Source organism: Panthera uncia, assembly GCF_023721935.1.
Source record: "Panthera uncia isolate 11264 chromosome E2 unlocalized genomic scaffold, Puncia_PCG_1.0 HiC_scaffold_20, whole genome shotgun sequence".
Lineage (NCBI taxonomy): Eukaryota > Metazoa > Chordata > Mammalia > Carnivora > Felidae > Panthera > Panthera uncia.
The window spans coordinates 20,600,573-20,628,343 of record NW_026057589.1 but is presented as its reverse complement, the minus strand read 5'-3'; the positions used below and the strand labels follow the sequence as shown (position 1 = coordinate 20,628,343).

At 47.5% G+C, this 27,771-nt stretch overlaps 1 protein-coding gene across 4 annotated transcripts in view; it reads right to left on the bottom strand.

Annotated features, from left to right (window-relative positions):
• Nucleotides 1-27,771, bottom strand: part of CDH13 (cadherin 13) — a 1,039,621-nt gene that overhangs the window by 466,490 nt on the left and 545,360 nt on the right. For all 4 annotated transcript variants that reach the window (XM_049622721.1, XM_049622720.1, XM_049622722.1 and 1 more), the window contains exon 5: nucleotides 26,768-26,920. In XM_049622721.1, the coding sequence (XP_049478678.1) occupies nucleotides 26,768-26,920 (153 nt within the window). The remainder of the gene's footprint in view (nucleotides 1-26,767; nucleotides 26,921-27,771) is intronic.

Below are 27,771 nucleotides of genomic sequence, written 5' to 3'. Positions count from 1 at the left end.
CCCGGAGGCACCTGGATGGGAAATTGCATTTGTCCCCCACTCAAAACTATTCTTAAGGGTCATGGAGAGACCACAATTTCCAAGTCTGTCCTTGAGGACAAAGAAACGGGGTGAGGGATTATGGACTCAGAGGATTAAAGACATTAGCAGATTCGTTGCCAGAAGTAAAGGCAGAAGATACATGTTGAGTTCAGTTCTGGGATACGCCAAGGAGAAGGTGCAAAAGTTCATCTGAGGGTAATACACGTGGGCGGTCGATGAACTGGGTTTTAGGAGAGATCCCTGGGGGGCGGACGTGGTGGGGGAAGCGGGGGGGGGGGGGGACAAGGGAGCTCTCTGCCTACAGGGCCAGGTGGTGAGACTGCGGGTTTGGTTAAGATTGGAAGGGACAGAAATAGAAAAAATAGGAAATGGAAGAAATTTAGGGAAGTCTCCATTTAAGATTAGAGGGATAGAAATTAATGTTTTGGGGGGAAAGTCCCGAGAGGCATAAAGAGAACCTGGAGAGCTGGTATCACAGAGCCTGAGAGAGAGGAGTTTGCTACATTGTATCCATGCTCTTAATCTGCCAACCTGCCGAGGAGACTTGAGTCTACTTCCATTCGAGGTTAACTTTGGGAAGTAATTTTTGGTGTGCCACAGTGACACCTGCATATCCCAGTGCATTCTGTTGGGGGTTCGGTGTCAGGGATGGAGGGGAAGTCTCCCATCAGGTCCCAGGAGCACAGGCAGGAGAACATGCCAGCACAGCAGAAAGCCAACCTGAAGAATACAGCTCCAGAGCTTGGTATCTGGATTTCTCCCCTGTTCTTTCTCCTTCTCACCCACCGGCAAACACACGCACACTGTCCTGTCCTCTCCCCATCTCCTCTTTCTGTCCCATCCTTGCAGCTCCCCTCGCCCTAGTCCCTGCTGATGGGAGCCATGGAGCCGTGAGCAGGACACAGCCAGTGGGTTCTCACAGCACCCCTCTGACCAGGGGGGGTCCCCCCAGAAATCATCAGCCCTCCCTTCCGGATTCATCTTGCCTCCCCACCCTGTCCAGCAGCCCAGTGTCCCCTGGACTCCTGAAATGGAGCCGTGGAAACGGCAGAACAAAGGATCCTCATGCACAGGTGACATTTAAAGAGCAGCTCTGCTCTCTTCAAGACTCATCTGTCCTTTAGAAGCATGTTTTTATTTGCCGTGACTCACGAGCCAATAGTCAGGGGGCACATTTAGGCTCTTGATTTCTGGATTTGATATGAACACTTTGTGTGGTGTGCCTACTGAAAGGGTTTAGAATTACGGATGGGGTGGACACCATGAAGGGGGAGAGCCGATTCCTGTATCAAAGATGAAATTCAGAATAAACCAAATAGTTAAAAATGACACAGACGATAACTTCTCATATTTTTTCCCCCAGGCTTCATGACTTTTTTTTTTTCCCGGGCTTCATGGAAAATCCAAAAGTAACCCCAGAGGAAAATAAACAATAAGCCAAATATTTAAAGGTGATTTAATACAAGGTGGCGGTGGAGAGACGTCCAAATACGAATAATGTACGGGTTTAATGGATGTTTTATAGGCAATATGCCAAACACTGTGTCCATTTTTTTTCTTTTTAATAAAAATGATGACAGCATGGGCTTCATCCTCAAGATGTCCCGATTGTAACAGAAGTAACAGAACGGAGAGTGACTGAAACACAGCACCAGAGGGGGGTATGTGCATATCAAAGCACACACAAAGTCAGGCCCTCGCCGCCGAATCTGCTATTTACCATTTCTGGCTCTCCACAGCTCAGCCGTAGATTCCCATCTGGAAGCTTATTCCCTCCAAGTGTCCGAGTTAATTATATCTGGTCCAGAAGATGTATCCACAGGCCTGACCCACAAGTGGGCTTAAGTGAAACGACCTGCCAGAAGCCCAATCTCCCTTCTCTACAGTCAGATCTGTGAACTGGTTCTGCCCTCCTTTCTGGGATGGCATCGATCAAACAACCTCTGATTCTAAAATTCCTAAGATGCCCCTGTCCAGAGTGTAAGACCCGACTCAAACATTGCTACACCCATTTTCACCCCTCCCCTGAATCAAATCAGACAACCCTCCTGGTTCACACCAAGCATCACCAGAATGCAGAAGGCATTCCAACAAACCCTTAAAGATGGATGTGCAAAGGCCGTGAGGCAGCATGTGACATCAAAGAAATGGCAAGCAGTTCATCGTGGCAGGAGCAGGAACAGTATCTGGAAGGACTGGAGGAGAAGGGGAAGGAGAATTGAAGAAGGATGCAGAGAGTGGAGAGGCTATGTCCTATCTGCACTTATCCTGAAGTCAACAAAGAAGCACTGATAGCTTAAGCAAGGAAACAATCAGATCCCGTGTTAAGCCTGTGGCGACAACATTGGAGAAGACTAGAGGCAGTTGTCTCAAAACCAGAAGAATCTCAAGGAAGGCAGAAGTTGGCAAAGCAGAAAATCAAAGTGAGGCCACTGACGAGGGTAAGATTAGGAATGTGGTTACAAATGCAGACGGAAGAAGTCAAGGAAGAAAGCAATCATCTACCGCTCGAATGGGGAAAACAGTAATTTACTAACAAAAATACTGTGTCCTTTTCAAGATTTCACGTAAAAATTTCCCACAAGTGAATTTTTAAAGCTCCCTCTTGGAAAACGTCAGTGCAAATCAGGTTCCTGTTTTATCAGTGATTCCAAAGCTAATGCATCTAGAGAATGAATAAATTCCAGTGCAAATGCTGGACTAAATAAAAGCCTATTCTAAAATCTTGATTGTAACAATAAATAACAGCTGATTCAGGCTTAGGCAAAAAACAAACAAACAAACAAACAAACAAAAAAACAAAAAAAAAACTTCCTGGTGATACAAGAAACACGAATTTGATTAGGCTTTTTAATATGCTGAAAATACATTTAAATTATATTTCAAAGCTCAAGATCTCGCCCTGGGTAATGTCCCCTGCATGGAGAAACTATTTGAATTTACATTTCAAGTGAGAAGGCTGATTATTTAGTTAACAGAGGGCTCCTTGATGATAGGTTTGTAAAGACCACAAGTAACTACTCTAAGTCTGGATGGGTTTCTCAGGTTTTATATTCCAAGGAGGCCAGACCAGCTTTAGCACTTTTCTCTCTTAGTACCTCTGAGCCATGTCTCAGACGTTACTTATATTGACAATTATCTGTCGGTGCCACAGCGTAAAGTAAAAGATAAATCATAAATTCTAAAACGGTCTTCTCCTGCAATGGATTTTCTCCACTGTTTGCCTTTAAGTTTAATGAAACTGATAGCATCTTCCCACCAAAACTTCTGGGGTCATTTCCTACAAAGCAAACGTCTTCTGTGATGCTCTGCCGGGGGACGGTGGGGGTTGCCCCTGGTCAGGTGAGGCTGTGCTATTAGAATCCACAGGAAAAGAAGCCAGCTTCATTGACGGTGGGCAGAAAAGAGCTAACACAGTGGGTCTGACTCAGCCGTCCCTCCAAAGGTCTGCTTCCAAGGCTGGCCCTTGCCTGGCATCTGGAACTTGGATTTGGGAAGGGTTCTCACCACTCCCTAGCTGATACGTGCGGCTCACTGCGCCTAACCTGTTTGTGCAAAACTATACAATTTATGCTGAATATGTGCTTTCCTTCTGGAAGTCTGCAATCTTGCTACAGGCCAGGCGGAGGATGCCTATGTGACCTGTCCTCAATAAAAAACCTGGGCGCTTAGTCTCCAGTGCGCTTCCCCAGGCTGGCACAACTCTGTGTTGGGGGAATTAGCACATCCTGGGTGACTCCTTCAGGAAATACAAAGGCGCCTCTGGGCACCTGCAGCTCACAACTGGTTTCCTCTGAAATGCCGCCCCAGGCACCTTTTTCTGATGCTGATTTTGCTTGAGAATAACCACAGGCTGAGTCCTTAACTTCTTTTAGAGAACTACCAAAACCTGGGGTGGTCTTGTGGACCCCTGACATACAGCATCCATCGACACTTTTCCACAGAGTGTTCTGAGGAACACGCTTCGGGAAACACTGCTCAGTAGCCCAGAGTAATCAAGAGAATGCGTGTCAAACACAGAGGACAGTTCCTGGCAGATAAGGCAGGATAGGGCTCTATAAAACTGGTCCCCCAACACTGTTATTACTAATAATGTGATTCTGGGGAAACAGGAATCCCTGATGCCACACCTTTGAATATCAGCCACACGCCCTGCACTCTGCTTCATGCCCAGTAACCGCTCACTAGCTGTTTGTTGAATGAATTATTGGGTCTCTATTTACAACGTGCTGTGCCAACACAGAGGAGTCCGTCTAAAGCGTGCTGCCTCAGCCCCTCTCACAGCTCACAAATCTAAAACAAACACTATCAGTAAAGACAGAGCTGTAGACGAAAATACAGACAGAAAAGTCGGCAATAAAACATAAATGGATGCAGAAAGAAAGAATGGTCAATACACCTTCGCCAAGCAGAAAGCTTGGCACTTATGTATAGTTCTAATTTATTTCTAAGCCTGTCCACACGGCAGACGTGTGGACAGGCTTCAGAATTCTGCATTTCTATGGGTGTGAATTGGGTGGGTCTCCGAAAGCCTTTTCCACGAAGCTGGTAAAGCCGTACGTGCAAAGGCTTCATAGTTGATGAGGAAGATACACTGAAAATGGTGATGCTGTATTTCCAAAAAAAAAAAAAAAAAAAAAAAAAAATCTAAATCTAAGGCAGTAGGGATAAAGCGTTTGTTCGATAGATTTATTATTGCAATAAAGCTTCACTTTCTCTGAGGCTGAGCTCTCAAACACGGACTTCACGTAAGTATGATGACCTGATACCCAGCTTGCCAGGACAGGATTCCACCGATTACTAGATTACTAACCATGTCTTGCATAAGCCATGTAACCTCTCTGTGCCTCAGTTTCCTCAGTTCTGCACCATGGCTCACACAGAGAGAAGAGACCGTGTAAGGTCTCAGCGAGAAGACAACCATCTCCAAGGCAAGAGAGAGGCCTGGGGAGACACCAGCCCTCCCAACACCTCGATTCTGGCCTCCAGAAAGGTGAGAATGAATTCCCGTGGTTTAAGTGCCAGTCTGCGGCATTTTGTTATGGTGGCCCAAGCTGACAAATAGGTCCTCCAAGAAGACAGTCCCCTGACACACCTTCCCCTCCCAGGTATCTTACTGTGCCTGGGACTGAGATGCCTAACGCCCTAAGCCATGATGGATCCTGTGGCCGCCATGGGTGGGCTCGCCCTGTGGGGGCCTGTACATCCTTCCAGAAGCCCAGCCCATCCTGAAGGGCCATTCAGCTCCTCCAAACGCGTCGGATTTAGAAAACCTTGGTTTGAGTTTACTTGGCTGCGATTCAGAAAGTTTTAGTCCCAGAGGGTGACCGTCCCGTGTATCTAACGGCATCTCCATATGGCACGGGCTTCCTCTGGGTGTGTGTTCCTCTCCGTCACCCCACCTCAGTAAACAGCAATCTGTCCCTCCTTGTGACCCCTAGTCCCTCTCCAGGCCTCTTTTTCTCACATCCTGCATTTAATCCAGCAGCAAATGCTCTTGTCTCTTTCGACTAGACACATCTCATGTCCCACCCCCTCTTATCACCAACCTCCACCCTCTCTCACCTGCCTGCCACCAGAGCCTGTAGCCTGCTGCCTGGTTTTCTGCGTTCACTGCGGCCCCCTTCAGCCTACCTGCCACAACCCTGCCAGAATCCCTGATGACAGACGTGGCACATTGCATCCTGCCCCTGCTCAAAACCTTCAACGTCTCCCATTTCACTCAGAAGCCAAAGCCCACACGAAGGACTGCAAGGCCTTGCAGGATCCCCTTCCTCCTCCTCCTATCTTCTTTAAACATACTGAGCTCACTTCTGCCCCCAGGGCCTTTGCACTTGCTCTCAGGGCTGTTGAAATGGCTCCAGGCCCTGGGGAAAGAATCGAGGTCACCTCAGCAAAGGCTAAAAATCTTTCCCTAGGAGTTTCCCTGAGCTCCTTCCCAGGCTGCAGGACCCTGGCTTTTGTAGCACTCTCAGTCCTCAGTCTGGCTGGCTGCTCACCCGTGTGTCTCTCTTTCCGTGCAGATTTCTGCATGGCTCACATCCTTCTCTTTCATCAGGCCTCTCCTTAACGGTCTCCTCTTCACAGAGGCCAGCCTGGACGATCCCATATAAAACAGAATATTGCTTACTCCTCACTTTTACCATCCTCCTCGCCCTCTTTAATTTTACTCAGGGGCACGTAGCAGCACCTGCCTGCTCTCTTGCTATAAGTTCCCCAAAAGCAGGAACTCTGGGTCATCGCTTAGTGCCCCGAACAGTATCGGACAGGTGGTAGGAGCCGAACAGCCATCTGCTGAATTGAGTGTGTGAATGAGTGAGTGAGTGGGGCAGGACGGAAAGAGAAGGGGCACTTCAGAATAAGCAAATACAGTCACGGGGAATAGACTGGTTATAATGCTGCCATACCTTTCTGTCTTCTTGACATGCTGGGGCCCCTAGGACCTTTGGGAAAGGCTGACAGTTACAGGCAGCTACAGAGCTAGCCAGTGTGATGCCCCCAGCTCAATGGGTAACAAAAGAGGACCATCCTGGGGCCACGGTGTTGGAGGGAGGCACGTGAATCTTACCAGGGCAGATGGATTTTTTTCAGATTAAAAGGTATTAATTGCCTTTGGTAGCCACTCTGTGTTTTGAAAGGGCTTTCCCCTCTTCCCTCGTGCTCTGGTGGCAAAGCACCCAGGCGGGAAGGCACTAACTTCACTGTCTCTTCCCATTCGTCTTTTTTATTTCCAACTTGAGGACCTAACCCTGCTGCTCTGCATCTACAGTGATAACTTATAACCGAGCTACCGCTGATCTCTCCCATTAATGAAACCTCACTCTGTTTCTCTTAAGAATGACATGGTCAGGGCGGTTAAAGAGCCAGTGTGACAAGACAGGCACTATATTTAGGGTGGGCAGTGAAGCATTAGCCCCCAGACCAGCTTTTCTTGAGAGTATAATCCGGATGCTTTCAACAGCACACACAGAGTGTTTTGCAGGGGCTGATTCACCTCTCAGATCTCAGTAAGAGATTCATTCCAGGCCCCAACTCTTAGCTCAGAGGTGAGGACAGCAGCATGTATGTGTTCCTCGTAACACGGCTAGAACAAAAGAGGTCTGTCTTGCCTGTATCTATGTCAGACCTAGTTCTCTAGGATTTGGAGACAGCTTTGTACAGAATGAAGAAGAAAGTATTCAAAAGGGGATGTTCGATATCTCAAAACACAAGCCAAGATTGGTTGAATGAGCAGTGTATCTGAAGGATTTGACTCAGTCAGAACTTTCAGGTGGTTGAGATGGCAGAGACCGGGGTCTTGGTTGCCAGTCCAGCCCAGAACCTACCTGGAACCAACCTATGCAAGAAACAAAGACCACTGTGGAGACAGAAGCCTACTCACCACTCACGAGTTTTCCCTAGGATTTCAACGGCTCCTAGACATCTTTTCTCAACAAAGAATAGAGCAGCTCATACTGAACGGACCAGCTTATGGAGAAAAACAAGAGCTGTTCCTCAATCCCCGTCTTATTCCCTTGGTAGAAATGAACTTGGCAACCAAGGAGTCCAAGGAGGAAGAAACACAGTGTGACAGCAAACCAATGGACCTTGACTTTGGAACACATGGGACTAGATTCCCACTTTCCTGTCTTCTGGTTGGTTATATGACCCTGAGCATAGTTACATCATCTCTCATATGTCATTTCTTCAAAGCATTCCAGTGTAAAGCCTGGATGAAGCCAACATCAGAAGGCACAAACAATGTTTAGCAAAGCACTCACTAGACGCTCAGTTCTGTGCACTCAACATACAATATCTCATTTCATCTTGACAAAAGCTCTAGGAAGTAGGTCCTATCATTGCTTCCTTTTCACAGGTCAGGAAACTAAGGCCCACAGATTAAGCAACCTGCCTTCAAGGACACAGCTAGCAAGAGGTAACACTAATATGAACATAGACTTGTACGATGCTAAAGGTAGCTTTTCACCCAAGATTTCCTGGATCTGCAGTTGCCTATATAGTAGCTACCAGCCACGTCCCTATTTAAGTTAAAATGAACTAAAACTAAATAAAGTGAAGAGTTCAATTTCATTATTACACTAGCCGTAGTTCCGGTGCTCAGTGGCCACCATATTGGCCTGCGCCATATTGGATAGCACAGAAGCAGGCACTTCCATCACTGCACAAAGCTCCATTGGACCACATTTGTCTAGTCCTTCCGTGATATGCAAGCACCTGGCTTTTAGCAGGCACTAATGAGGGTGAAGTTTGACAATGACAGAAGAGACACAGGCTCTACCAGGCTAGCTCACAGGAGTTGATCCAAGTTGTGGGGAAACTGAAGGTTATGCAATTTGGCGGTTTACTTTAAGCAGAACACAAAGTCACAACACAACATGGGGAACAGGGCTTCAGAAGGGCCCAACCAAGAAACGGCCCTGAAAGTTCAGCTTTGTTGGTGTCATGGCCACCGGCCCCCCTCTCCAGAGCAAAGACATAAGTGTGGGCCACCAAGCTACGGTCATTAACACATTGCCCTGCTGTGTGTTCTCAGTCGAGGGAACCACCTTCTCTCCCACCTTCTCTCAACGGCCAGTCTTGTGTTCTGAACCTCTCTTTAGGCTATATTTTCCTCAAGTTGTCCAACGTGGATCAGTTGTCCATGCTGCCCTGCAGACCACAGTGGGACAGCCCCCTGATCTTCTCTGTCCCCCTCAGCCTCGCCCACCTCTCCCTCTTCTCTCTCCTCTCCCTCCTCCACTCCCTCTTTACTCCTGGTTTTCCTGCCCTATCATTCCCTCCTCCCTCACCATTTTCTATTCCCCATGATTTAAAGAAGATTGAAGTGAATTCACAAAATATAAAATTAATCCTTTTAAAGAGCACAAGTGAATGACATTTAGAGGAGTCACAATGTGGCAGGACCGTTACCACTATCTAGTTTCACCAACCCCAAAGGAAACCCCATACCCATTATTCCCCTGTTCATCAGCTTTCTGTTTCTATGGATCTCCCTGCTGGAGTCACTTCGTACTGGTGGGGTCACACAACATGCGACCTTCTGTGTCTGGCTTTCACTCGGCATCATGTTTTCGAGAATTCTCCACGTGTATCAGTACGTTGTCCTGATGTAATGGCTGAATAATATCCCATTGTGTGCATAGACCGCATTTGTTTATCAGGTCATGGACAAACTGAAACAAGAGGAAGTGATGGGAACCAGTTTCCACTACATTCATGGAGAAAGAATGTCAAAATGTCTCCAGGATCGTTTTTCCAGAATGGCTGACCGTGCAGTATCCCAGGAAAGCGGGTGGGCATCCATCGGGCCTCTCCATGCCGACTGCTCCTTTCTGATCTCATTAATTAAATATTTTTCCCCCCAACATTATCCAAAGTGTGATTTTTTTTTTATAATGGTTAACAGTTCCTCTAGGAGAACGCTGTTGAACACTTGGGTTTTTAAATATGTGGAATTTGCTGGCTTAAACAGGTTTCTCAACTGCAGGTCTTTAAAATGTCTTTACTGTGTTAAATGTGCACCGTGAGTTTTCAAGAAGCAATTACAATTTTCAGTGTTTCCCAAACTTTTGGTGTTTCCCAGATGTTCCCAAGAGAGCGTGCGTGTGTGTGCACCTGTGCTCTGATGGGCAACTCTTTCTCAGTTCTCACAGTTCCCAGAAACGCTTTGAAAAAGCTATGCTATATATTAATATCTGAATCCTTTTTGGGTCCACCTAACTGAGGGAGGGTGGTCCACACACTTTAGAGACTGTAATGCCTCCGCCAGGCTTAAAATAGGTACATTTGGAATCACAAGTAAAAGATCTTAAATGCATTTAAATGCAAATCATTTCTGAATTAATCATATAAGCGATATAAAGTGTCATGAGTTTGAATTGCAGTCAAATGGTAACAACCCATAACTTATAACATAATATCCATTTGGAAAATATTTTAATCCTTCAGCACTTCATGGCACACAAGTTTGAGGATCTCAAAGGCAGAGAGTCATAAAAAAAGAAAAAAAAATGTCTGAGAAATGCACATTCGAGCATATATCCTCACTCTATGTATTAACACTTAAAATATAATCTGCTTAAGTGTTCCGTATAGTTGGAAATTGTGTTTCTGAATAATATCTACATAATTTTCAATAAAAATAAACTTGCAGTAAATTATCGAGATCTTAAGGTACCAAAGACAAATGGCCTTTGCCGGAATTAGTTTTCCCTCAGGAGTAAGGAAATGGGATTTGTCTTCTGCAATGAGAAAAAAAAAATTAAAAACACCATGAAGAATAAAGAGCAAATGCTGGTGAGCTCTGCTAGAACATTACTGGGCGTGTCTCAGAATCAGGGGTGGAGACGCTGGGGCCAGGTCGCCAGCTACCCTGGAGTTGGGTTGGTGAAAACTCGCGTTGGTTAGATGCCAGGCTCACCCTCTGAGCACACACGTGATCCCATGCAGAGCTCACAGCAACCCTATGGGGTGGGTTTAAAAAAATCTTTTTAAGGTTTATTTATTTTTGAGGGAGAGGGGACGGGCAGGGGCACAGAGAGAGGGAGACACAGAATCCGAAGCAGGCCCCAGGCCCCGAGCTGTCCGCACAGAGCCCGATGCGGGGCTCGAACTCACAGACTGCGAGATCGTGACCTGAGCAGAGGTCTGATGCTTAACCGACTGAGCCACCCAGGCGCCACCCCGCCCCCAGGGGTAGGTTTGATCGTTCTCATTTTATACCAGAGTTTCTCAGCTGTGGCACAGTTGGTCTATGGGGCTGGATCATTCTTTGGGTGGGCAGTGTCCTGGGAATGTAGGAGGTTTGGTGGCATTCCTGGTATCTACCCACTGCCTGGCCGTAGCATCCCTCTCCCCGAGGTGACAAGACAAATGCCTCCCAACATGGCCCCTGATCCTGCAGGCCAGCACTGCTCTTAGGTGAGAACCCTGGCTTAAGTGAGCGAGACAAGCACTCAGCACTTCCATGAAGTGTGATGGAGTCAATGTGTGCAGCCTGGGCTCTGGAGACAGAGGAAGCAGGTTTGTCATTTGGCCCTTTCACCTATAGCTATGTGACCTGTGTCCTGACATTGCGTAAGCCCCAGTTTCTCCAAATAAAAGAAGGGGAAAAAAAAAAAAAGAGTGTCTACCTTCAAGGTTCTTAGGAGTATAAAGCTCCTGCTCTATTCATTCTCAAATCCCTCGTGCCTCAAGCAGTGTCCCTGGCATGGCAGGGGGCCCTCGGAAGAGATTGCTCAGGAAATGCGACATAGTCAGTGTGGAGCCGAGCCAGGCTGCCGCCATTTTGTGTAAGTTGCCCTGGGGCAGGACTCTGGAGCTGCCTGGGTCCAAGGCCTATGCGCTTTCACGTTAGAGGAAAGCACCCGGGTGGTTCAGTCAGTTGAGAGTCCAGCTCTTGATTTCAACTCAGGTCGTGATCTCACGGTCCGTGAGACTGAGCCCCGTGAGATCGGGTTCCGGGCTGGCAGCGCTGAGCCTGCTTGGGAGTCTCTCTCCCTCTCTGTCTGCCCCTCTCCTGCTTGCTCTCTCTCTGTCTCAAAATAAATAAATAAACATTAAAAAGAATAAAAATAAATAAAGTGAAGACTAGCGTAGGGTCAGGATCAGGTGTGCTGGTACCCGCCTAATGACGCTGAATAATCGATACTCCATCCGGTGGCTAAGAGGGCATGATAGCAGGTCACTCTTTGGGGCCTCCCCTTGGGCTAAGTAATGGATCCAAAGCAGCTATGAAATGACATGAAAATCCAGCGTCCAACTGTTCCCTGATTCTCACTTGCCCTGAAGAAGACAATCCTCGTAAAACACAATGAAACTCCAAACACTTCAACGTAAGCACACGTCTTCTCTTCAAGAAGAGAAATGAGGACAGTGTGAAAGAGGCCTGGACACTGGTGTGCTGGTGGGAAAACCCATCAGCGAGTTGCCTCCAACCATTAAGAGAGAGAATCACGGGACTGCCACAGAGGGCCGGCCGAGAGTCTCCCCTTTCTAGTTCTCTCTGTTGGCAGCCACACTGGCGGCTGTGCCCTCTGTCCCCAGGTTCAGCAGGTGGCTGTAGGTGGGGCCGAGCTGAAGACCATCCATCACTTACCAGCATGGGTGACCGTGTACAAATTCCTAGCCCGCTCAGTGCCTCTACTGTTTCATCTGTAGAAGGGGGGTATGGTGATAGGCAGAATGGTGGCCCCCAGAGGTGTCCATATCCTGGTCCTTAGAAACTGTGACTATGTTAGGTTCCGGACAAAGGGGAGCTAAGTTTGCAAATGGAATTAATGTGCTGGCCAGCCTATTTATTTATTTATTTATTTACTTACTATTTATTTATTTTTAATGTTTATTTATTTAAAAAAAATTTTTTTTAACGTTTTATTTATTTTTGAGAGCATGAACAGGGGAGGGTCAGAGACAGGGAGACACAGAATCTGAAACAGGCTCCAGGCTCCGAGCCATCAGCACAGAGCCTGACGCTTGAATTCACGGACCGCGAGATCATGACCCGAGCCGAAGTCAGCCGCCCAACCGACTGAGCCACCCAGGTACCCCGATGTTTATTTATTTTTGAAGAGAGACAGAGCATGAGCAGGGGAGGGGCAGAGACAGAGAAGGAGACACAGAAGCCAAAGCAGGCTCCAGGCTCTCAGCTGTCATCACAGCCCAACGGGGGGCTCGAACTTACAAACTACGAGATCATGACCTGAGCCGAAGTTGGAGGCTTAACTGACTGAGCCACCCAGGTGCCCCTATTTATTTATTTTTCAAAGATTTGTGTTTTTAAATGTTTATTAATTTATTTTTAAGTGAAAGAGGGAGAGAGGTAGAGAGAGAGGGGGAGACAGAGATTCCCAAGCAGGCCTCATGCCGTCAAGGTACAGCCTAATGCGGGGCTCAAACTCACAAAAGGGAAGATCATGACCCGAGTCAAAATTAAGAGTCGGACACTTAACCAACTGAGCCACCCAGGCGCCCCCAGCTGCACTTAAAATAAGGAGATTATTCAGGATTAGCCAAGTGGAGCCCATGTGACTGCAGAGTCCTTAAGCACGAGACAGAGAATGAGTCGAGAACCAGAAAGATGCCATTGTGAGCGGGAATCAACCCTCTGTTGCTGGCTCTGAAGACGGAGGAAGAGGCCACAAGCCAAGGCAAGTCGGGGGTGGGGGGGGTGCTCTAGAAGCTGGAGGAAGCAAGGAAACGGATTCCCCTGAAGCCTCCAGGAGGAACCAGCCCTACCTGCGGAAACCTTGACGTTAGCCCAGGGATACCATATTTGACTTCTGGCCTCCAGAATTGTAAGGTCACAGAGGGTTTTGGTTTGAAGCTACCAGGTTTGTGACAGATTGTTACCGCAGAACGAGAATGGATACAGGTTCCTAACTCACTGAGTCAATGTGAGGATTAGAGAAATAGTGACCACAAAGGCTAAGTAAGCCTACACGGGGCCACTGCATCATGGGTGCTGCTGCTTACTGACAGCAAGAGCCAGCTTCAGAAGAGGCCCCGGGCAGGACAGCCCCCGGCAGGCAGCTCAGCCCTGCACTCAGCTCCCTGCGCAGTGCTCCGGGGAAGCCGAGTACTGGGAGAGAGAAGCAACCAGAAGCTTCGTCTTGTTGCTACAGCCACAGGCCTCTCAGGCCCTGTCTTGCTGTTGTGGTGTGTAAAGTTCATTTGGCTCTGCACTGAAACTTGAACCAAAAATGCATTTACGTGGGGCACCTGGGTGGCCGGATCAGTCAAGTGTCCGACTCTTGGCTTCAACTCACGTCATGATCTCAAGGTTCATAGGTTCGAACGCTGTGTTGGGCTCTGTGCTGACAGTGTGGAGCCTGCTTGGGATTCTCTCTTTCCCTCTCTTTCTGCCCCTCCCGCTTGCTCTCTCTCTCTCTCTCTCTCTCTCAAAATAAATAAACTTTAACAAAAAAAAAAAGGAAAGAAAGAAAATGCATTTACAATTAATTGTGTAATGACAGTCACCCACTTTTCTGAGCCTTAATGACTAGCTGGCCAAGACCACTTGTGCTATGCCCCAGGTGTTAGCCATCAAAGGAATGTGCACCCCAAAGCCACGTGGGTGTGAAAAGCACACAACTTGGGAAAGCACAGGGCTCTCCTCCTGACTTTTTCTTGTCAAACATCGTCAATCCGGTCTCGGATCCCACTAATGTTGTTTGACACGCTAAGCCGACACATAGCGAGGATGCATTTTCTCAGGCTTCTTTCATTTTACTCCACCTCTGGAGTGCCTGGTCTGGCCCACGGAGGTAGGCTCAGTGCGGCCCCAGCGGCAGGCAGGGAACGGGCATCCCTGAGTGACAGAGGGCAATCAAATCCTTTTCAGTGAGCAGTCACCCTTCCAACATGGTACCAGAAAAGATGGATTCTGCTTAAGGGGCCCGCTATGCAAACTTGTGCACCATCAGAAGAAAGAAAAATAATACGGGAACGATCTTTTTTGCACTGAATGCCTTGCTGCTAGGACAAGATAAGCCGTCTTCATAATAAAGATCTTGAAACACATGCCAATCAAAGGAATCAATAGCTAACAGGTCCAGCCAACTGTGTTTAATAAATGATTTTGAGATAGCACACCGATAAACCCCCACAGAAAGCAGAACTGAAAGCTTGGAATTTTAACAAAGAATGTTCACTTGGCCTGGAGGCTGAAGCAAACGAAATGGAAAGGACCGGCCAACGTATGGAGCTCCCCAACTCCTCCACATGTGGATTCAGAATAAAGAAAATTTCTCTAGTTTACTCTTGTCTACAAGGGAACGTTAATGCCAAGCTTGGGGAAGTCAGGGCTTTATCTTTTATCTGTTTCCCCGAGTGCCTGGTAGGTACCGGGTTCTCAACAAATGAATGAGTCTTTGGATTAATTTCCATTTCACGGCAATTTGTGTGTTATTGTCGACTTGCTGAAATAAATCTCCCCGAAATGCAAGTTGGAGGTCACTCGCTTACTGAAAGCCCTCTTAGGTATCCTTAGAATAAAATCCAAGCTCCTTACCAGCCCTACAAGGCCTGGCTCCTGGATTCCTGCTACCCTTCATCTCAAAGGGCAGTGAATGTCCCCACTATGAGTCTGGATGCATCTCCCAGGTCTTCCTGGGTGAGAAAGCTGTTTATCTGACATCCGACATGTGCCACTCTGGCTGCAGAGAGCTGGGGACACAACTCACAAAACCCAAACCGGATCGTGTCATTCTGCAGCCTAAAATCCTCTAACATCTGCCTGTCACCGTCACCATGGGGTATTATTTCTAAGCTCATCCTTTAGCACACGGGGCCTGGGAGTTCTCTGCCAGTCCTGTCCATTCTGTGTCTCTCACAGAGGCCCTGCTCTCCAGATCCCTCGGAGGTGCCTTAAGCCCTTTCTTCTATCCCTCCACCCTGGAACACTCTTCCTGACCTGTCCCCCCCTCCCTGTCACCTGGTTGACTCCTCATTCTCAAGCACTTGTTTTTACATCACGTCCTCTGGAAGGCTGTTCCTGACCCCTGTGGTGATGTCCCCAGCTAGACCATGAGCTTTCCAAGGACGGGGGCAGCATCCCTGGCTCTGGTGCCCCAGAAGCAAACACAGACCTCTCGTCTATTCAAGCTTGATGAATATCTGAGTGAACAAACTATGGGATATTTTCAGACCCTCTAAGAGGCCAGCCCTGGGCTGGGGCCTGTAGATCACAGCATGCAGGGTCTGTCCTGTGCACTCTAAGATACTGAGCAACATCTCTGACCTTGACCCACTAGATTACTTGACCCACTACTTCCCCCATTGTGACACCCAAAAATGTCTCCAGACATTGCCAGATGTCCCTGGGAGGTGGGGGGGGGGGGCACAAACATCTGCTGACTGTGGGTGGCAATGTGGTCGAGAACCCCTGCTATCAAGGATACTTCTGCCCCCAGACTTTCCACCAGGCCTGCCCCCAAATGTCATCTCCCGCCATGGCCTGCCAGGACCACACAGCACGTCGTATCCCTCTCTGCATGTTCAATCTGCTCCATTTTTATTCCCAGTCCTTATACCCACCTGACATGTCACATACTTGCTAACTGCTGTTTATTGATGGAGTTCTGTAAAGCAGGAACTTGGTGGTTTGTTTGCAGCTCTGTCTCCAGCACTTTGAAACAGCAGCTCACATGAATCAGGCATCTTGTCAACATCAGCTGAATCAGTCCTGTGGTTGATCTGAATCCTACCTGAGGCGGCTGCCGGGCGTATGCCGGCCCTGATATGGAAGCATCCTCCCGGGGTCCCAAGTTGCCTTTTTGTAAGCGCTGCCCCATTTCCCTCCACTTCTCTTGGCTGGAAGATAAACTCCACCAGCAAAAGCATGCACCCCTCCATGCTCTCCTTCTACCCTGGGATTTTGCCCACAGGTTCTCTCCATTTCAAATCTGTCCCAATTAAACATTCAGCAGTGGGCCAGCCAGAATTGAGGTGGGTAACCTGGGGGTTGGTGGCTCCCCAGCACTGGATGAGACATGACTCCCATCTGTATCAATCTCCCATCATGAGAACTTCCGGCTTCCAACATGCTCAAGGGGAACTCAGTCGCCATTATGCTATTACTCCCCCAAGTGTCTCTTGGGGCGCCCAAAGCTGGTTTCACAAAGGCTCCGGATCAATGTCATCTTCTTCTTCCCCTTCATCCTTCCCCTCGAGTGGCCCATTTCACCATGGTCATCCACCCCTTAATTACTAACCTTCCCAAGACAAAGTGCTGCCTGAGTTCCTGGGGGGTTAGGGGTGGGAGGGGTAGCTCTCTTCTGAATTACGTCATCCTTTGTCACTTGGCTTCACAGCCATAGTGGTTGAACCTAGAATTGCACCCTGTCTTTTGTAATTGGGTTAATTAGCTTCTGTTCCTCACATCCAATTTTGCACAGCATCTCATAAAAAAAGACTAATTCCCATCATTTTCTGCCCTCTAACCCAAGAGAGTCAAGCTTACTTTAAGGAGCAGAGCACGACCCGTTCCAATCTTCATGCCTCTTTCATCCTAGTCCACGCCCCTGAACAAACACCTTCCCGCCCCTGCTCATTTTCAACAAATGGAAAAAAAAAAAAAAAAAAAAAGAACCTTCATGCCTAGTGATGAATGCAGAGAGCTAGAGAGTCAGCGGTGGGAGGCAGAAAGTTTCATCTGCATTTGCAGGATCTGGTCCCAGAGTGGTCAGCCTCAATGCCTGCTTTCGCAGGATAACCAAACATTGGCAACAGATTTTGAGTACTGGGAGTCAGAGCTGTTGGCCAGTTAGTTATTGAACTGGCTCTTATTTGTAAACTTAGCAGCTCAGATTAAACGGATCTCAAGGCGCTTGCTGTTGTGATGTATTGTGATGATTCTCTGGCACCTGGAAAGACGAACACCACCAAGTCTGGTGGAAAGGGTCCACGAGGAACGGATTTGGCTGTAGTCAGACACCGGACGAGCAAAGAGGAGCTGCTGTCCCATGTTTATCGGTCCCTGAGCCTGTGTGGGGGCCACCTGCGGGCCCGGCGAGGGGAGGAGAAGGCTGAGGGGTGTGAGGTCTGCCCACCCGCCAAGACTCAAGCCGCACCTTTTCTGAGGAGTTTGTGCTGATAGAGTTTAGAAAACCACGTTCCCACAGCCCCGAGTGAGGAAGCATCTTTGTTGAGTGCACCAAATAATCAGTCAGGAGCACCTTGGCGGTCTCATCCGGGCAATGCCATTTACCTTCCTCTGGCCTCCGCTTCACGAGCTGTGCCTGGCAGATAAGGCCAGGTTGCAAAATCAAGTGCTTGGAATCGTGAAGTCGTGAAGACGGACCAGGAAGGAGCCAGAGGGAGATGCTTGAGGGGCACCGGGGTGGTGAGAAACCAAAACCAAACCCTGAATTCTTTTTTCTTTTCTCCTCCTTCCTTTCACTTCCTTTCCTTTCAAGTTTATTTACTTATTTTGAGGAGAGAGCATGAGAGCAGGGGAGAGGAAGAGAGAGAGAGAGAGAGAGAGAATCCCAAGCAGGCTGTGCACTGTCAGCATGGAGCCCAACGCAGGGATCGATCTCACGAAGTGTGAGATCCTGCCCTGAGCCGAAACCAAGAGTCGACACTTAACTGACTGAGCTGCTCAGCTGCCCCTGAATTATTTCTTTTTCTAAATGTAGTTACAAGACAAACTGTTCATTTCTTTATCCAATTCTGTTTTCCTGCATTTCAGTTTAAGTGCCTGTGTCAAAAGAGATGCTGGAAAGTAGTGTGCTTCAGATGTTTGCTCAGAGTCAGGCAGTTGATTGAGAGAGAAGTAAGATCTTTGATTTCCTACAATACGTGTTAGAAACGAGATTCGCAACAAACCGACCAGGTAGGGGTCATCATCCCCATTGGAATAAACCAGGGTAGAGATGGGTTATATTAATCCAGTGGTTCTCAAATTTGGCTTCACGGTGGAAACACCTGGAGATTTATGAATGTACTTGGTCCCACTCCAGGACACCCTGATTTAATTGGTTTGGGGTGCAGCTTGCGCATCAGGGGTTTTAAAATCTCCCCAGATGAGGCTCAATCAGTTAAGTGTCTGACTCTTGGTTTCGGCTCAGGTCATGATCTCAGGTTCGTGAGTTTCAGCCCTGCATCAGGCTCCGTGATGACAGTGTGGAGCCTGCTTGGGATTGTCTCTCTCCCTCTCTCCTGCTTCCTCTCTCTCACTCTCTCTCTCTCTCTCAAAAATAAATAAAAATAAACCTTAAAAAATTATAAAAAAATAAATAAAATCTCCCCAGATGGCCTTAATGCACAACAAAGTTTGAGAACCACAGATGACTCACGCACGGTTACAGATCTAATAAGACAGAAAAGCTGGTTCTGCTGACCCCGGGGCCAGCTTCCTCCTAGCAGGAATTTTCTCCTGTACCAGCTCAAATATTCTGAAGACACTTTTATCTCTGGCCTAAAAGGTTGGTTTCTGAGATATAAGAAAACACTCAGTAACATGATCTTTAACAGTTATCCAAGGTCTAGACAGGACGGAGCAAAGAAACCCCGGGACAAATCTGCCTGGCTCCCAGCAGCTGTTACTGAAACAAAAACAAAGGCAGTTTTGAGGACCACAAACTGGATTTAGAGGGCTTTCACACGGCGTACCAGAGCATCTAGAAAAATAAGCACCTTTAAGGTGCAAACGGGTTACCCCAGCACAACTGTAATGGAATGGGGTCCGAGGCCACCTTCATTGATGCAAATGAATGCATCAAGCCAGTTGTGGCCATGCAAACATTCAGAAGCACTCTCAGTAGAGCGAGGGGGTCTCAGACAACAGTGAGCACCAGAACCCCCTGAAGGGCTTGTGAACACCCAGACTGCAGCTGGGCAGGACTGGGAATGTGCATTTTTAACAAGTTCCCAGATATCGGATGCTGGTCTGGGCCACACCTTAAGAACCACCCATCTAAACATGTCCCTTCTAAGAAGTCTCACACGATGTTACCGCACCCAACTTTGTGAGCTGGGCGCCTGGCAACCACTTACAGCTCTATTTCACCTGCGAGGAGTTTTACCTCCAAGACTGGTCCGTGAGGTGATGGTTCTTAATTCGGGAACACTTAGTGGCTGCCCTGAGCAACTCTCCTGTACACCCCGCTCAGCAACTGCAACACAGCCAGGGCGTGATGCTGAGGAGGGAGTCAAAGGCAAGCAGAGGGCAAAGTACAAGCTGACACCCCACTGCCCCCACTTCCAAGGCAGGACCTGTGTGACAGTCCTCAGTGTGCTGCCCAACAAAGGAAAGGGCAAAAACAATGGTTACCTGATAGAGATCACAGTCATGTAGGAGTCTCCATCAGTTTGTCTTAGTAAATTACAAGAAAAAGGCAATCTTAGCAATAGCCTAACCTCCAGAAAACCATAGACATCAGCCTCCCCTCCACAGTGATGTGGAAAACAAAGGCAAGAAGGAAATGGCAGGCAAAATTAAATTTCCTTATGACCTGTGGCCCGTTGACAAATACTTGAGGCAGGCAGAGGGGAACATTTCTCTAGGAACGGACTACTGTCTTAATGCTAATGCCTCACTAGAGGGAAAAACCACCTTAGCTTGACAATACTTAGCCTTCTGGTATCTTTATGATCCTTTTTAGCATATGAAGGGCCTTCTGGAAGCCTCCCTTTTGCCTCCCCCAGCCTCAGCCTCGCAGGATAAACCCAGTCACTCCTTACAACCCCAGGGCAGCTCTTTTTGCCAAGAAGTCCAGTTCTGTGCTTTAATAAAATCACCGTTTTACACCAAAGATGTCTCAAGGATTATTTCTTGGCTGCTGGCTCTGGACACCGCACCCCCCCCCCCCACTCCAAAGCCACATCAATGCTGCTATCTTAGTGTCAAGGTAAAGACGTAAAGACGAGAAAATGAGAAACAATAAAGAACTTGCCAAAAGGCGACACTATGAAATGGCTGATAGTCACCTGTTTTTTTCACCTGTAAAAATGGCAACCTCCTAGAGTTCCTACGGCAGCAGAATCAAACCTTAGTAGGTCTGATTCCAAAGGCTGAGCTTTTAACCCAAGTTTTCTGTCTCCTCCCCATCAAGGCTCATTCCAAGGCCACATGCGTTATTGATAGCTAGGCTTATAATAGTGAGAGCAGCTCAGAGGTGTGAGGCCACACGCTCTCCTGTGCATGGGCTGGTGACCTGCCTTTGGACCGCCATGCCTCCCGCTGACTGCCTCTTCCCTGGGATAAAGTGGTACCGGTGATGTGGCTGATGCTGTAGATGTCAACACCACTCAGAGCCCCTTGCTAGCTCAGCGACAGTCCTTCATATGACCCAGGTTCTTCCCTGTGGACATCCCAGCATTAGACTTGGCAACAGAAGTAGGACTTAAGGAAGCAGTTCTGCTTTGCAGATCTAAGTTCCGGAAAGCATGCTGTCAGGATCACTCCACATGTCTGGGCAGCCAAGGCAGAGATGCTCCCCACCACCCAACCTCCCCCAGTTCTGAGCATCACGTGAGCAGAGGGGTAGGGAGAGGTGGCAGCAGTGATGACTCCTCTAGAAAAGTGGTTCTCAGCCAGGGGGCAGTTTTGCCCCCATGGGACAATGAACGATAATATCTGGAGACACCTTTGACCAGCAAGACTGGGATGGGGGTTGCTATCAGGATCCAGTAGTTAGAGACCAGCTGTGTTTCTAAACACCCTGCACTGCATGGGCCAGCCCCCAAAGCAAAGGTTTATCCAGCCCCAAATGTCAATAGTGCCAAGGTGAAGAACCCTGGCTCTAAAACAGTACCATCGATGGCTGGGCATTTCCTGTAGCACAACTGTGGGGCGGGTCCCCTGTGAGCCAGGTGGTTGGATCCTCTGGCAACTACATAAGCTCCCTGTATCCTTTAATAAATCCCTTTCTTTATACATTAGTTGGAGGGGGGGTTGTTGACTACCACGAAGAATCCTGCCTAAGAAAGATGCCCATGGGGGAGACGAGACTAGTGGATGAAGAAGGGTGTAGCTGGTCCCTATACCTGAGGGCAGGGGGAGCATTCCAAGTACAAATATTATCAAGGGCAGTGCAAGCCTATCAGGTAATGTGTGCCTCATCCACATGGACAACAATCCACATGGACATTATTTATACGCAGGTTAATCACCTAAATAATTCTCCAATCTGGAGAAATCTACACATCTCAGTTCTCTAGGATCACTAATGGTATGATACATGTATTTCCACTCGACAGTATCATTTTTCACTTTAATGCATTTTTTGCCAGATTGTCTTGGAGGTACTTATGGGTTAGAAATGGGGCAGAGCCACATGGATGAAGGGGAACACAGGAGCAAGGACATCTTCTTTCTGCCGGGTGGATTCCCATTTTAGGGCAACAATCTTAGCTACAAAGTCAAGACATGCCCAAGAAATTGGCTTGAAGGAGAGCAAATTATACCCCAGAAAGTGTGAACAAATATTCAGGAGGAGACCATGAAATCCTGCTTATGTGCTGAGGCCATGCACACAGGTGGTTCCAATTACTAGTTCTGTAATCGGGCATGATAACATTATTAAGTTCATCTTTGTGAAGATTGAATGAGATCATCATTTAGGTATTTAGCATAGAGCCTTGGCACACTGTAAATGTTCAATAAACATTAACACCAACATTCATAACGATCATTTATCTAGGGAACCACTTTGGCCCTCAGCTAGCTAGATGAGTAAAGGCAAGATAATAAACCAGTTTCACAGGTTTGTGTATCTAGTATTCTAGAGAGCTCCTGGGCACCTAATGGATGCTGAGTAAATACTAGTTCTCTCTCTCTCCTTCCAAGTGCCTTTCTTTTCTCCTGTCCAGCTCTGACATCCCCAGTCCTCAGTATGTCTCCCAACCATGGACAACAGATCAGGGTGAATATGTCCTGCTCATGACATCGGCACACTACCACAGCCTTTCTTCCTGTTTTGCCTCCTACCCGCTGTTGAACCCAGCCCAGACTGTCTATTGGCACCCCCACCTGCCTGACAGACTCTGTCCCCCACTCCACTCCTGTCCTGCCATATTGACAAATTCGCAGCCAGCAGATTATATTCACAGTGTGAGGGAATCATTACCACCTGCTAATATTTTTATAGAATTTCATAAACTTGGTCATTCATGAATCATTTACAGTACTTTATTCCAATGAAGAGTTCACAAATCACTCAAATGCTGGCAAAATGCATAATAATGAGTAATATTTCAGGAGGCTTTGCATTAATATGTCAGTTTCCAATACCGCGAGAGCTAAATTATTCTACCAGGTGCCGCTTTGGGTCAGAGGCTTGGGAAGCCCTTTGGGGGCCGCGGTGGGGGGTGGGCAGGTGGAAGTAGGTCATGGAGAAAGATGGGATTTGGGAAGACATCCATCATCTAGTCATACCTCCGCCCTGGCCCCAGTAAGTGGAGTCCCTGGGAGAGAAGGCTGGGAACTTGCAGATTAGATATGACACTCTAACTGGGGGTAACATAGGAAGAGGCATTTCTTAGTAGTTAGAAGTGCAGGGCTTTGGACGTGGAGAGAAGCAGATCCGGACCCCAGATTCCACACACATCAGCTCCGAGACCTTGAACAAGTTACTTCACAGTTCTTTGCTTATCTGCAAAATGGTGTTAACGTCTACTTCTGTAGTCTCCTGGGCGAAATGAGTTAAATAAGAGAGCATGTATGAAGCGTTTCCTGCAGGATTAGCCATGTATTGTTCCATAAACAGTAGCTTTAATGATGGCACACATTTGGGGGCCCAAGGACCAATTTGTCCCCGGTTATTTCTTATTGGGCAAATCCCGAAGGCTTAGTTCAGAACGCTTTCCGGTGGGGTGTGGGAAGCAGCAAGTAGCCCTGACTTGCAAGTGAGGAGATTTTAACTGGAGGCTAAACGACGACACCAACAATGGAGCGATTATAATGGAAATTCATTCACCCACAGGCTCCCTGCTTTGCAAACTTGCCAGAGGGGAAAGGAAAACGTGGAAAGTGGAGCAGAGGATCCAGCTCTTTGAAGAGGTGTGTTTGCTACCAACCACGATGACCCTGGTAAACACGGATGGATCTGATTGTGCTGCTGAGATAGTAAATTATTTCTGAATAGGTGCTTTAAATGGACAGGGATTGCAACATTCCTGTGCCCAAAGTATATTAACGGAAGTAAACCAGTCAATCCAGATACGGAAGAACCTAACACAGGGTGATAGGAAGGAAACAGGACAAAGACCTATCTAAGAGCCGGAGGTGTGGGGGGGGTGGCATTGGTGTGGGGGGTTGGAGAGTGGCTGGGGCCAGGGGAAGCTGGGCTGCTGTAGCCGGTACTCTCCTACTCTCCTAAGACCCTGCATTCCCACCAGGCATCAGCATCTCTCCACTGGGCATACACAGCCCTGTGCCAGGGGTAAACCAAGTCAGACAATGAACGAGACACAGCATCCTGGCAGGGACACCTGTCCAATGGTGAGGAGTTTAAAGCAGTTCATCGTGAAACAGACCCTTGGCGGTAAAATGAAAGCTACATGTGAGGGCAGGGAATCTGGCGTGTCTGGTTTCCCCCCACATACCCCCAACACTGTGGAGGAAGCCCGCACTCTGTAGGTTCTCGAACGTGTGTAGAAAAAAATGAACTGAACAATTAATCACTACGCTATGAAGTACATTATGAAACTATTAACACAAACTCAAGATCACCCATGGAAAATCGATGCTTGATCTGGGTGGGCGGGGCGACAACACAAAGTCCTTGGAGTTCTCCTTTACCTTCCTCAACATCATTAATCTCTGGCTCGTGTGGTAAGATCATACGGTGCTTACTGTGATTCTGGCATTATTCTAAATGCTTGACGCGTATGAACTCATTTCATACATTAAAATCCTGCAAGATCAGTATTGTTATCATTCCCATTTTACAGACGAGAACATTGAGGCAGACGCAATGCCCAGGTTCCCACAGCTAGTCCATGACGTGATCGGAATGTGGCAAACGTGGCTGTGTGCAAAATTATATGTTTTTAATTGCTATGCAACCATACAGCTTCACTTTTACGAAACATATGAGAAGCTCCAAGCTACTGACCAGGCTCTATTTTACTCACTGATTAACAATTGCTAGTTAGTCACAGCTAGTAATTTTATTTTGTACAATCCTTAGAGGTGCCAGTACTAGTCTTCTTTCACAGATGAGAATTATAAGATCAGAGAGGGTAAGTGGGTCGTCCAAGATCACTTAGCTCAATAAGTGGCAATGCTGAGACTCGAAAGAATTTGCTACTTCCAAGCTCTTTACTGTTATCACTGTGCTACGAAATTATAAAATGTACTGTATCCTTAGTTTCTTGGGTCTGAAAATTAACGGATATTCCCACGATAGGCATGGGAAGAGCAGAGGACGTGCACTGGTGCTGGTTTACGGTCTGTGCTGGTTTTCCTTTCAGGAGCTGCCGCGTCACCCCCGGTTACTGCTGAGGCCAGTCGGACCCGGGACTTTGTGAGGGTGCCAGTATTCAGTTTCTACAGCAACCAGGTCCCCCCTAGGTACCCTAAGACACTCTGCTCACCCCTTGGTGGTCTCTGATAGATGGTACCCCTGCAGAGGCTCGCAGCACGTACCCTTTGGCAAAAGCTTCTGAGAAGGGGGTCTGGGAGGCACCTACATCCGCCCCGGATCCTGGGCCCTCGGGCAGACGGGGTTCTACCACCTTCCGTTGTACCACTCTATTTGTCCAGTACTTAGCTTCCTCCAACACCCTCAGACTGTCTCCTCCTCCCTGAACACCCACAGCAATCCAGTAGGGAGGTGAGTGTTACTCGCATCTTATGGATGGGATCCTGAGGACCAGAGCTTTCCTGGTCTTCCCAAGGTCAACGGCTCGTGGTGACAGGGCAGGCCAGACCCAGGGGACATGTTTCCCACCCAGAGCCCTTACTTCTCAATGCAGTGTCCCTTCTCCCTCTGTCTGCAGAAAAGGAAGAACACGGGTTTTTTGGGGAGAGGCAGTAGTGTTTCTGAAGGGGGATCAGGATATCCGTACGCAGTGTTTTGACCAAGAAAACCAGAGATGCCATATCTTGTCCTAGAAATCGATCACCACCTTCTGACCCCGAGCCAGGGAAATACACAGGCTGGGGCAACGATGATGGAAGGCAAACATTGTTGGCTGAACCCTGTTCCCATGGTGCCTGCTCACAGCCCGGTGCGCTGCAACCCAAGGAGGGTTTTCCCAGAAAATGTCTGAGAATTCCAATACGTTCCTCAAAGACTGAGCTTACCACCCTCAGAGGCTTGGGTCTATAACACAGGCTGTGAAAATGGAATTTATGGACGGTGTTGTAGAGAAGGTATAGGACTGACCTCAAGCCCATATGAGATTCAGGGCTCACCCCAATATCTGTTTGCCACAGCTTTGGTCTGTGGGTCCCGAATGGGTATCCACTAAAGGATAAAACTATCCTTTTACAAAGGGCCTGCTCTTCTTTTAAAAAAGCAACTTAATTATTTTTAGAAAAATCAGAAAACACAAAGAAAAAGTCAACAACACACAAACACAACGATTAACATTTTGGTTTTTCCTCTATCGCGTTTCTTCACAAATGTACGCCCGTTGTGATGTGTGAATACTCAATCTGCAGCGCGGATTCCCTATGTATTTGTGTGTCTGTTTCCATTAAATACCTTGAATTTCTCCCAAATAACTAGAACTTCTTCAAAATATTTAAAATGGCTGTACAAAGCTTCCTTGCAAAGTTGTGCCATAATTTAACCACTACCCCATTGCTGAATAATTAGCAAAATTGTTTCCATTCTAAGCATGATGTCTTGTTCTAACATTATTGCACAAAAATCTAACTAAATGCCTTCCTATTTCCTAAGGATAGATTTCTAAAAGTACAATGATCACATCCAAAGGTATACACCTTTTATAGCTATTCATTATCAAGCTGGTTTTTGGAAAGCCCAAGTTGCCATAAAGGTTCTGACCTCCTCTGAGATCCCCCAAGAGCCCTCCTCCTTGGCCTCCAGTACCCAAAGTCTCACACAGGCCTGAGGACTCTGTTGATGAGATAGGGCCCCCACTGTTACCCTGTTGGGGTTCAATGCCACTCGGCTCCCACAGAGACACACTTAAAGCCGCACAGCCCGAGGTCTCATGAAACACACAGAAATAACGAGCTCAGTGGGAAGAAAACAGCCTCAAAAAGCCACATGTCGGCATGCAGGGTGGGCACTTGAGGGGCACTCACTTGATAAGTAGCGATCGTTTCTCTGTCCAAGGTCCTTGTCACAGAGACACTGCCCGTGTTCTCATTGATTCGGAAAATTCCTTTAGGCTCTTGATCCACTCCCTTTCCAGTGAGCCGGAACTTAGACCCTTCCGGTCTGTCACTATCGACTACCTGGGCAGAGACACAGAACGACATTTAAGACGCTGGTTGGAAAACACAGAGAAAGCGCGTTTTAAACATACCTCGGTGACCAAGGCACTAATCACAGGTGCCAACACAGAGCAGTCAGATAAAGTTGACTAAAGCAGCATCACCAAAAATAGCATCATCCCTTAACACCTTTCATCCTGAAATGCAAATCTTTGCAGTTTACAGCCAGGGAAGCTTACCAGCATGGGGGTGACATACATCTCGGGATAGATCTAGGAAGGAAATAACTCCAGGAGGTATAAGGTCAGACATTTTTTATTATTTGTAACTCTCAAAAAAGAGATTGATTTTTTTTTTTTTTATTGTAAGCAAGACCGAATGGACAATGGGGAAAAAATGAGTGGGCAGTCTTTTAATGGGCAGGCATTGGTCAAGGTTCTAACTCTTTACAGAACTCTGTCATCAACAGCGCCACTCACCCCATTGCTTATAAGGAAGTAGGCACAGTGCTGTAAGCATTTTACGTGCATTTACAAGTTAAAAAAAAAAAAACTCACAACAATGCTGGTGGGGGGGGGGGACATTATCATTCATACCTAAGGGATGAAACCCCTGAGACACAGGGAGATGTAACTATGGTCACAGCTATGAAAGAGATGAAGAGAGGATTCAAAACCCATCTTCCATTGCTTTAGGGAAATTGCTCTGCAACAATGCCTGTTCTGAATTTAAGAGAACCCCCTACAGGTTGTCAGCCTTGATTTGACATTTGAAGATAATTCAGATGATAGAGATTGATGGAGTAAGATAGTTCTAGACAGAGGGAACCGCACAGACACAGGCAGCAGGCAGACGAGAGGGAGCCTACAAAA